General features: G+C 29.3%; 1 protein-coding gene across 3 annotated transcripts; it reads right to left on the bottom strand.

Moving 5' to 3' along the window:
* Positions 1-937: 937 nt before the first annotated feature.
* On the bottom strand, positions 938-5091 carry LOC106769513 (random slug protein 5). 3 transcript variants are annotated; one of them, XM_022782662.1, is made up of 7 exons: positions 4848-5091; positions 4508-4610; positions 4055-4148; positions 3469-3645; positions 2361-2459; positions 2031-2276; positions 938-1458 (listed from the first exon to the last, which is right to left on the bottom strand). In XM_022782662.1, exons 3-7 carry the CDS (start codon positions 4118-4120, stop codon positions 1156-1158), a joined length of 891 nt encoding a protein of 296 aa, XP_022638383.1. In that variant the 5' UTR covers positions 4121-4148; positions 4508-4610; positions 4848-5091; the 3' UTR covers positions 938-1155. The 3 variants fall into 3 exon arrangements, with proteins under 3 accessions (XP_022638383.1, XP_014510641.1, XP_014510640.1); XM_014655155.2 differs by lacking the exon at positions 4508-4610 and having other exon boundaries at positions 4055-4188; XM_014655154.2 differs by lacking the exon at positions 4508-4610.
* Positions 5092-12885: the final 7794 nt, after the last annotated feature.

The following is a 12885-nucleotide window of genomic DNA, read 5'->3' as shown; positions in this document are numbered from 1 at the left end:
ATTGATGTATTTACCGATTTCTTTTTCTATTAAGATTATATTATTATATAAAAAAAATTTAATAAATTCGGAGTATTTAATAGGCAAAAAAAAAATCAAAAGAAATTCAGTTAAAAATACCCAAATTTATACTAGACTAAAAATTTAATTAAATCTAAAAATTTTATTAAAAATTTAATTATTTTAGAAACTATAAAATTATAGTGACATAATAATATATTTTCATTAAAAAACACAACTTTCATTTACATATTTCTTTTGTTATTTTAATTTATTAACTAATTTATCAGTTAATTTACCAAACACTTTAATTTAAGAAGCTAACTTATCATCTAGAAGGTAGCAACTAGCTTGTAATCAAGTTTTTACCAAACATGTTCTAAGTGTTCTATATAAAGAATAAATATTTTATATTGTTCTAAAAATAAAGAAAATTAATGTATCGCTTAATATTATAAAGAATGTAACCGTGGACTTAAAGATAATTTTAATTTCTATCTTTCAATCACATTTATTCACTATCTCTATAATAATTCATTTAAAAGGCATTTTTGACATTGATTTAAATTGGTGAAAAATATAAAATTGTTCTACACTATTTTAATACATCAACATTAAAAATTTAAAATATTTTTAATATAAAACTGAATTCTAATAAATAAAGTACAAAACATGAATTTAAATCAATTTAAAATTAATAAAATTCTAATGCATCAAAATAATGAGATGAGATTTAAATAGACAGGAAAACAAATTAATTATAATTTTAAATTTTAGTCGGTATTTAAAAAATATTGCATTAAGTCGTATCCAAATGAACAAGAAAAATAAATTTCAATCATTTGCCATCCATTTCTCTGTTTAGGATCAATCTTTTTTTGTATACTTTGTATTAGCTTGAATAGGCACAAGGACAAGTCTAGCAACAAGAAATTAATTTTGCACAGGATTGGAGAATTGACATATATAGTCTGAATTTTAGTTCGGTTACCTAAAAGTCGATTACTATAGTAGCTATTGCCATAAATGGTTAAAAAGTTGAAAGATACAAAATACCGCTTATTCGGCTACTTAAATTAGCCACTGAATTAATGATTCATATATGTAGTCACTTCAGTTTATAAATGACTACAGTTTAAAAACTAGCTCAACTAACTAACTACCTACTGTCTCAACAGACACAGGTTCTGGTGCCACCTCTGCTCCAGCATGCCCTTTCTTAGGAGGGTTGAAAGGTTTCTGGTCAAGTCCCCAGAACTTAGCAGTTTTCACATCATCCTCAGTCATCAACCGTGAGAACTCTTCATGGTCATACATTAAACTTGTTTTCCCTCCAAATTCACTTGGAAGGTTATCTAGGTCGAAGAGTGATTGCATTAGTTCCACACTGTCCTTATTATTAGGATAAACAAACTTCACCTTCTGGACTGTCTTCGGATCCAGGAAAAACCTCACGGCCTATCAAAATAAGACCAACTTCAAATTTGTTAAATGGAAAAGGTAACTGCTAAAAGCTCAAATTCAACCTTAAATAGAGTACAATCATAGAAGTCAACCAACATGAAAAATTTTAAATACGACAAGGTGGCGAAGAAGAAAAACAGTACAGAAGAGAAGGATGGGGGGATAAGAAACTAACTATACTTCATGTATCCTTCTACATGATCCCAGACCCCATCCACAAAAGAACTTACGAAGAAAAACATATTAAAGACCAGCACTACCTACACGGCTGATTTTCAAGACTAACTACAGTGTATAGTTTATTTCGCTGAAAACCAACTAAAATTTCCCTAACTGACAGACATTATGTGATTTGAACATTCAATTACATAAAGATCATCAGATGTTCTGAAGTTAAAAGTGACAGAACACATTAACATTAACATAAGAAAAAATGGTTAAGCCAAGTATTGCCTGATCTTTAAAAGTAAAATATAAATTATAGAAACAACTACTATGCAATGCAAACTTCCCAAATAGCCATGAAAAAGCAGGCGAAGTATAACTTGCAGGGCAGCAGAACAAACCTTCCAGAAAGCCTGAAATATTCTTGGTGGATTGTACAGGAAAGCAATAGCAAGCCTTTCTGGATAGTGATTTTGTAAAATGTGAATAATATCACGAGCTGTTTTAACAGAAATACTTGTATTCATTGATAATCCTGTGAAGTCTATCAACCACGACATTTGTTCTTGACCTTCCTGAAGATTTAGGATAGCATTTTCCAATAGATAGACTAAATGCCTGATATTATCTTCAGCTGATGTTGTGTTCTAACAAAAGAAAACAGATTAGACAGATTAAGTTAACCAGTCGTGTACAGAGAAGCCCTATTAAAAATACATGACTGTACAAACCTGCATTCCTGGCCTCATAATAAGCACAGTCCTCCCAAGTCGATCACGAAAGTTAGCTCTGGATACTTTACCTGTCTCACCCTCATGTGCTACTTCAGCCTGGATGTAGGAAGTTATTCAATTGTTAATACAGGGCATATATAGTACATGAAAGGGCAATATTCATAATCAGGCTGTCACTTGATGATGGTTTCATTGATGCTCTATTTGGATGGAGTACGAAATAGAAAATAAATAAACAAGAGAATAGGAAATAGAATTAATACAAAGAGAAAATGTATTGTTTTGAGGAATAAAATGTGATAGTATAATTTATTCTTAAAACATATAGTAGTAAAGGACGTATTCTGAAATGTAGGAGCAAAATTAGGAGTGTTTGCACTGTACGTGTACGCTGTAATATCCACTCGGTTTCACGCCTTGCATGTGGAGTCCATGAAATTTTATTATTTCCCACTCTTTTTAAAATGCAAACAAAAAGATGAAGTTCTATTTATCCTTCGCATTTCAGCAGCTTCAATTCCCTTCTTTCATATTTTCAGTGGAAACAAAGAGAGGCTTTGTCCTTGCAGACTAAGCAGATACTAAACACATGTAGAGGTCATCGTATTATAACTTTGGGACTAAATATACTACGATGCTAATGTATGGTCTTAATTGATTTCACAAGAAACAACTCAATCTCAACATTCCAACATTTAGATGTATATGTTCTTGCCCTTATATTGAGTAATCTAGTACTGAAGTATTGATTTATAACCTAAGAATTATGCTGCTCCAAGAAAAAAAAGTACAGGAGATGTTTGCAGTAAAGACTGTGGAGAAGTATCTTGCAGAAGACCATAGAGTAAAAGGACAACATAAACGAATTGCTTCTGTCACAGTTAAAAACAAAACAACACACGGACATTATGTCAGCTCAACACAGGTAAGAACAAGATGATAAACATCAAGACCGTATACTGATATGGTGATCGATCATCATTTATTCGTCAAATTGTTTACAACATGGATCAGTGTTATAAGTATGAAATGATCATAGGCAATTTCAATTCTGGCATCACCAAATCAAGCACGTGGGCAACAAAGTCAGTTAAATCAAACTAACCCAACGGATTTCTTCTGGCTTATAAGTTGCCCTCCACTTGAGTGTTTCCTCCAGCATTTTCTTTGCTTTATCAACATTCCAATTCCTTGCTTCTAAATATCTCCTTAGACATGCATCTGTGCAATACAGTAGTCGACGACCAGAGAGGGGCCCAACAGCAGCCCTGAGTTCATTCACCTGTTTACAGATGTGTTACAGTTGGTCCTCATAAAAGCTAGCATTCATGAATGTCTTTTTCATAGACAAGTATTAACAATTTACCATCATCCTTACAGGATGCCAATTGCGATCAACATAAATAATACAGACTTAAATAACTTTGTATTTGGAATTTCCTAAAGGTTAGAAACGCTTTCTCTAACACACGTTCTCTGATGTATTCTCTATTATTGGCTAAAAGTTGTTGAAAACCACAGAATCCTGAGGGATCCACTTCATAATCATGGAACCCCACATATTATTTTGTTGTTCTCAAAAAATTTTAATCAACAAGAGAGAGTGTGTTGCAGAGAGTGTACTGTTAGAACTCTTCTTTGGGATTTTTCGAGATCTGATATGGAGCTTCTGAATTAACAAATAGGTATACCTTTGTATCTTGTTTTGAGGAATCATTCTCCAGCTGATTTTGGCCTTGCCTTCTAAGAAGGAACATGTTGTCCACCAAATGCACTAGCTTCCACCTGCAGCAGAAAACTTCAGGATTACGCTTCCTCTTCAAGCCTAAAATCAACAACCACACAAAATCATGAAATTTGAAACATAGAATACAATAACCGGAAGTCAGCAACAATCAAACCCTCGTAAAGAAGAACACCCCTCAATAACAATCAAATCAAACCACTGTATCCAATCCCAACTACCTACATCACCTTAATCACAACCAAACCAAAACAAACACCTAACAATTCTTTATACACTTTCCCGGAGCCCCTTCGTTCACCGAGTACAAAACTAATTAACAACATAAATATAAAAAATCGACCGATCTATTCGTACAAAATACAAAACCGAAAAAAGACACCAATTCCGTTCCGTTCACCTAGTCCAACACGAAGAAGGTCAACCTTTTCAACCTCAATTTGATTTTTCTCTCTTCTCAAACCGATCCGTTTTTACACACTAGCGTAAAACGGCAGCGTTGACTGACAAAAACAAGAAGTAATAAAATGTAAAACGAATCAGAATAAGAGTAATGCGAAGACCGAAGCACACACATAAAGGCCTCGAATCTGATGAAGCAGTGACAGAAGAGAAGTGAAAAGAGTAAAACAGAAAAAAAAAAAAAAAAAAAAGAGAGAAAGGATTCTCAGTAAAAGAATATGTTACAATATTCGAGAATCGGATCGAGAGAGAGTGAAGAATGAAAATGAAAGGCAAACCTTGTGAGAATGAAGGTGTGGAAGGAGCTGAAAGGGTAATGCTATATGATTGAAGAAGTTTTTGAGAAGAGAATTAGGAAGTGAGCATGGGCGTGCATTGTGTTTATTATTGTGTGTGCGTTTGAGTGAGATGGATGGCTGGATTCGCAATCACGCACACTCTGGCGCATGTCTCTTGTGATTTGGCTTACGCGAGTGTCACTTAGTTCCACTCGTGGCTTAACCACTGAAAGCCTTCTTTAATGTCTTCTTCTTCTTAACTTCACCATTTTTTTCATTACATTAGTCAGATCAGGCCAGATTCAATTTAATATTATTTAAAGCATACCAAATTACACGGAAGCCATGTGTTTTTTTCTCCAAAGAAAGATGCTACCACTGCTACAAAGCATCATTTCTATTTTGTAATTTGAAATTTTCAACTATATTTTTCTTAAAAGTACATTTCACGCTCTAATTTCATAATTAACCCTAGACTTCGGATTACAGTATCAAACTAATAATGTTCTTAACTTCTATATAACTTTGCAGTGAATCACAAAAATAACACTGTCAAATCAATTTGAATTAACCTTTCGGGCATAATCAATTGATTCTGATCCACAAGTTTATGTTCCAAATATCAGCCAAGTTACTGGATCCTATAATTTTAAAATTATTATTAATATATTAGAAAAATAAGTTGGTCAATTCAGTTTACTCCATCTATCCATACCTAGTGTTTTCATATATAGGATCGAAAATTACATCTTTACAATTTAATCTTAATTTTTTTTTCTTCCCTAATTTATTATTACAATGTATAATAAATTTAACCACTTACCTTTTTATCTTATCTCTTTATTTATAAGTTTTTAAATGAATTTTTAATTCAAACTGATTCAATTATAATCTAATATCATTTAAGCATATTTTTTTTTATCTTATTAATCAAAAAGTTAATTTTTTGAACTGATCGATCGAAGTCATTATCTTTAACAAGTGAACATGAACCAGTTAATCTATACAGTACACCTAATAATAAAAAATAATTTCTATACTAATGTTAGATTTGCTCATCTTAACTATTTGATTTATCAATTCAGATTCCATAAAATCAAAGTTAAATCATTTTACAGTTATGCGAACTAATACCATTTTACCTTTATTTACTCCAAATGAATACGAGATAAACTCTTCAAAATTTGCAAGTTGTTAAACTCTTCATAAGTGAATACGATCTTTTGAGTTTAATGATTCTAATGTGGAGATCAAAATTCACGAATGGAGTGTTGTTTAAATTTTAGAAAATGTTGGACTCTTAAATTAGAATTGTAAATTAATTACAATAATTGATATATTTTACCTAAATATACCCAATTGATCCGAGAATCCCAAAGCTACTAATAAAGACAATAAAAAGGTGAATACGTATCCAAGTAGGAAAGCTTAAAGGAGATCTACACATATCTTCCATCACCTATATATAAAAAAAGTCTCATTTCAAGCAAGTCTATGTTGATTCTATCAAATCAATATTGGAACAATTGTTAACTATGAACTTCAATTTGATAAAATTACTAAATTGTAACTTTTCCTACAAGATGATATAGACTCATATCACTTTTCTAGATTACTAATTTACAATTAAGAATATATTTCTAAGTAGATATTCTGCTAATCCTATTTATTAGTTCATAAACATCTTCTTAAGATACAATTAGGGATATATTTCTTAGTAAATATTCTTTTGATCTTATTTATTAGTTAGATGTTATTTTAATCTCATGTATTAATTCATACACATCCTTTTGGAACACAACTTTCTATTTACAGATATATTTCTAACATTCTTGAGCATCGATACCTTGCCATAAATTTGTACAACTTATTTAAGAAATATGGTAGTTTCACGTTTTTGAACACTAGTAAAATGATTCCTTTGTGTATCTCATAACAAAAATTATGTTTTTAATAGTCTTACTATATACTCATATAAAGTAGATAAAGAAAACTACAAAATAATAAATTAAATAGGAAGCCTTTATTAATTTACAATATCTGAATATAATGTGTTTAAAACTTGTTTTTAATAGAAACTATGAAAATGGAAAACTTTAAAGCAAATGAAGAACATATAAAAAAAATTATAAGAAGACTAAATAATGGGTTCACACTTTTTTATATTTTTGTAAACAGTTTTTTTTTTTTACAATGATATATTATTTAAGAAAAGTTGAAGTTGAAGTATATATACCTGAACTATTAGATTGTCTCAATTTTTTAAAATAAAATAATGACTACGTCTAATTTTATATATATATATATATATATATATATATATATATATATATATATATATATATATATATATATAAATTTTAAACTCGTGAATTTTATTGAGTGAAAGAAATATTGTAGGTTAAATTAAGAGAATTATTTAATAATCGGATTATTACAAGATTTATATATACGAGTATATCATATATTTATAATCATATAAAGTATAATCATGGTCAAAATCTGTTAAAATAAAATTATCATATCATCTAAAAATTTATTTTTTTTCCACTTTCATCTACAACAATCTTTATTTTTAAACTAATTTTGATTATCACATTACACACAAAATAAATAAGAGTCACACTAAGAATAAGTTAATAAAAATAAAATATAATATCATAATTATGTTCATATAATCATCTTAATACATACCACATCAATTTTGACTACATATCATATTATAGCAAGTATGATATGTCTTTCAATAGACTCTAAATCAAGATAAATAAAATGTCATCAGAAGTAAATAATTGATATATGTTAAACATGCACCGTAGTTGACTTATGTTCATTATGCTAGTGTGGCAAAGCATTTGCTATCAAGCCAAATGTAAGTGTACTTTAATTTCACATCATTTAAAGTCTAATCTACTTGACTAGACAATAATGAAATCAAGATGAGATACCTCTATTAATGTGAGTTCTATGTTTATCATCATCACCTAGAATATGATACCATTTTGGATATTCTTACAAAATCCATCAAGGGCCATACAACTCCTTCAAGGCCAAACCTTATGTATAGCGATACCTTCAATATGAATAAAGTATTTCATGTATATAATATATTCACCTCTTGTATAAAATGTACCTCGAGAGCATTATCTTTTTGTCTTTTCTTCCACACTCTGGTGAGCACCTTGTTGCTTAAGTGTTTATCACTTGAGTAACAACCATTCATTGAGATTGGTCTAACAAGTTTGAGAAAAAACTTCATTGCTTTAAGAGGCTTAAGTGCCCAGACTATATGTCCCACACTTTCTCACATCAAGACATAAATATATCACCTTAACATTATAAGTTATATTGTTTGAGCATTCTTATCCAAAGCTTAAGCAACATGCTTTTAGAGAAGAAAAAAAATTATCTTGATCTTTCACTCGCTCATGTTATAAGTCATGCTTGAACTACACACCTTGTTGTTTGAGTGAGATAAAGTAGTTAATGCAATTAAATACACTACTTAAGCTCTACGTGAGCTTAAGTTACATTAGGCATAAAAACAATCCTTAACTCAAATTACACACTCTTTTATAAGTATTCTCCAACATTTCCAAAATTTCTTTTACTTCTAAATAATCCACAAACAGATGTAAACATATAATCAAACCAACTTACCACTTCATCCTACAACTCCTATAATATCAAATTTCATTGCATGCATATACAAAACAACCAAATTTATAAAATGGTGACATTAACTCTTATCTAGGTTGAATGCATGCTTTATATCAACAATCTATTAAAAATCTCTTTCAACAACTTAATAAAGCTTTCAAAAATTCAACCCTACATCAGCAATATTTCCTCTTAGAACATTTCTTTAAAAGTATGAAAAAAATATATAAATATTTAGATAGAACTAATTTTACTCAATTAATTCAAATTAATGTTATTGGCAAACCATAATTTGATAATGGGAAAAAATCCATATTTGATTAGAGAAAATCTCCTATAAAAAAATATTTTTGAAATATAAAAATTGTAATAAGTCAAGAAATGCATGTATGACTTTTATTTATAAATATAATTTCATATTTAATTTAAATTTTATTATTAAAATATGTTGAATAATATACTTTACATTTTTATTATATTTAAATTTATTTTATTAATTTAATTAACGATTTTAATGAAGTCTTATTTTTTAAATTATTAACATATTTTTATCTATAAGAGTCAATTTAATATCTCGTTAAGAGTGCAGATATTATATTTTAATCTAATACAATTTTTATTTCATCATATAACCTGAAGATAATTATTATTAGTCAATAGAAAAACATTACGATAAAATTTATTATATACATATAATGCACATTATTTTTGTTAAAAATTATTTAAAGGTAAATAATTGATCAATGCATTAACCGTTTTCTTTTAGTATAATAAAAAAACTACAATACTTGATATGACAAATTTAATCATATAATTAAATGCATATTTAATTTTTATTAATTGTCACCTGTACTTATTAAAAGAAATAAAATTAACAATAATATAAAGTTAATCTTGAAAAAGTTTCCAAAAGTTTTAAATTTTCAAGATAAAAAGTAAAAATTCTCTTCAGCATTAATTACACACTAATAATATTTTTTTAATAAATATGTCTGACCATTAAATATTAAAAACATATTTAATTATTTTAATCATTAATAAAATTTAAATAAAATTACGAGATAAAGACTTAGAAATTGATATTTAAAAAATAATAATAGTTTAAAAATAATGATACTCGATCATTTTAATATTAAAATGTTTTATTATAAATATTTTTATTATAAATGAGTTTTATTATTTTAAAATACATAATCCTTTTAGAAATTACTTTTCTAATTTCTTTCTAAGATTTATTTCTCTTTTCTTGTCTGATTAGAGAACTAAGATCATAAGATTGATGTTTACAACAAACTCTTCAATTTATACCGATTAGTTTCTCTATTCACGTAAATTGAGTTTTAACATTTTTTTCTTAACCTTTTTTGTTATATGTTGCATGTAAGTCTTCTTCCACTTGCATGCATCTTTTTAGTTATCTATGAGTCTTTACTAATTAATGGTCGTAACAATATGTCTTGATCGTTCTTGTGATGTTCATATGTGTAGATAGAATATCATGTAAGTTTGGAAGAGCTTCGCTGGTTAGGGTCTTGTGAGAAATTGGGTTAAGTAATGGAAATCAGTTGTTTTAGGGTGTGCGAATTTGATAAATCTGATGTTTTGCATGTTGATTAATCTGATTAGTGTGTGTGTGACTAAATTGATTTGTATGGTTTGAATGATTGTTTTATAAGGTCTATCAAGGAGGAGGTTCACCGAGGAGATACAAACACCAATGAGATATGAGCCCAACTATATAAGGAATTAACACCACTCTCTACCCAAAACCTTAAGGCAATGAGTTAACGGGTCTTTCACCTTTATATAGTTCTCTACTTTCTCATTTCTATCCAATGTGAGACTTGGACTCACACTTAGATTCCCAATAATCTCCCCCTCAAGGGTGAGTCCCTTCCACATTGGTACACTTCCCCTCTAGCGGAAGCACTCCCATCCAACCACAACCACGAGTAGCCCTTCATACCGCCGTTCATCTTAACGGGATACACTTACCTAGAAGTCGTTGCTAGGAAGCCTTTTGATATAGGGATCATTATACTCATCTGAGCCAGTCACCAAGGCTAACCATCGGCTCTGATACCATTGTTCGGTCTATCAAGGAGGAGGTTCACCGAGGAGATACAAACACCAATGAGATATGAGCCCAACTATATAAGGAATTGACGCCACTCTCTACCAAAACCTTAAGGCAATGGGTTAACGGGTCTTTCACCTTTATATAGTGCTCTACTTTTTCATTTCTATCCAATGTAGGACTTGGACTCACTTGAATTCCCAACATGTTTTGGGGTTAATTATTGCTTGGTTTGTGTGACTGAGAGGATTTATCATATAGGTAATTAAACAAATTGCTATGATTTTTAATGTGTAAAAACTATTTTTAACCATCACTAGAAAAATAATACCAATTTGAGCAATTGATCAAGTCCTAGTTCACTTAAAATCATAAAATGCGTTTGTTGTCAACTGATACAACATTAAGCGGTATTAGGTTGTCGTTGAGCACTAGTTTTTGTTGCAGCCCATGAACTCCAAGGCATTGTATTACTAAGCACCACTTTTTGTGAATGGTTTAACGTCAAGTGGTGCCAGGGTGCTGTTGAGCGTCATCTTTGTGCGGCATGTATAGAGAATTTTAGCTCTAGGACACTGAGGGCTAGAAAGTGTCATTGAATGCAATGTTTTGCAAGAAGGATGATAATGAGCGATAGAACTATCGCTCCACGTTTTGTGAAAGTTTTGACATTAGTTTGTATGTTGGATATGTTTTTTTTTCTCTGGCTATTTGACATAGATTTATTTCAGATTTTACGTATGTTTATGATTATTATTGAGTCTAATTGAAGTGATAATATGGTTGTAAACATGTATAATGATGGTGTTGAAGGAATTTCAAGGAGAAATTCTTTGTGGTGATAACTTTAGTGTATACATTGACATATGAGAGGTTAGTAAGGAGGTATCCTGAACTCTAATAACTATTCACACTTAAATAAAACAAAATGAGTTATGTGGTAAGAGTCGTAGGAAGTCCTAGCCACTAGACAATTAGCTAGGTCCTAGGCACAGAGGGGAGTAACTTTGTGGGTAGTGAGTGATAATCCCTTTGTTTATGAAAAACATAAATGTTACTACAAGATATAATGAAGCTCAATGTTAAAGGCATGTATCCAGATAATTGAGCCTAGTGTCAACTGTTTGTGTATATCTATATGATTTATTGTATCTAATTCATCTTTAACTTAAATTTGATATGCTTTAATTATTTTAGAATAATTCTTTTTGCACACTAATTTATCTTTTCATCTCTTTTGTGATAATTATTTTACGATGTGAACATACGAAGGATAGGTGTTATGCACCTTTAGTGAAAGACACTAATTATCCATAATAATTTTTTTTTTCAGTTTGTAATAATTATTATGAGTTTTCTAAAATTCTAAATGATTTTTGTTTGTAAAATTATTTACTTTTTGGAGATAACTACATTAAAATTTAACGTTTTATATTAACACTATTTGTATTATACTAAAAATAAAATGTGTTGATATTTATTATTAAAACAAATTATAATGAAGTTGTTCTATTTAATGGGAATTTTATATTTAAAAGTTTTAAAAAACTTAAAATACAAAATATTATCTATACAGAATATTAAAGGATGGTTTCCCATGTGAATAACACGATTCACGCACGAAAAGAAAAGCAAAATGGACTCCTGAACAATTCGTAATATCTCAAAGGCAACCATCGATACAAATGGTTTGATTACAAAACCAGCCAGGCATTGAATATTTTACACGACTTTCCTTTCCATGAAGAATAAACTTATACAACACTAATAAATTGGTTAAAAACTAATATATTTTCATTTAAAAATAAATAAGACATGTTTTGATGTAATTCCCTAAATTATTATTATATTTATTACACGTATAAAAATAAACATTTTGATAATTATTTTTTTAATGTTTGAGAAAACTTATGACCACCTAAAATTAAGTTGAGATGTGATTTCAAATGGATTCCAATAGAACGTTTAACCTAATTCAATTAACTTATTTTAAAATTAGTTTATTAGAGGTCGATACGGATTGATGTATGTCAATGTCATTTTTTATGGTTCCCATAAATTAGAAATATGACTTTATTTATTTTATTAAAACTTGACGTCAAATCCAAAATGAACTTTCTTGAATTTCTATCAATAATGTAAAGACTGCAGATATAACAATGATAATAAATTATAATTATTATACTTTAAATATAAAAATAATTTAAAAAGGAGGGTATATGGTCAATTTTTTCGCCAAACACCCGCTCCCTCTAGAAGGTTCAATTAAGAGTATTGAAATGCCAAATGAGTGATGCCACC

Source organism: Vigna radiata, chromosome 7 (genome assembly GCF_000741045.1).
Source record: "Vigna radiata var. radiata cultivar VC1973A chromosome 7, Vradiata_ver6, whole genome shotgun sequence".
NCBI classification, from domain to species: Eukaryota; Viridiplantae; Streptophyta; class Magnoliopsida; order Fabales; family Fabaceae; genus Vigna; species Vigna radiata.
This window is presented reverse-complemented; position numbering and strand designations above follow the sequence as displayed.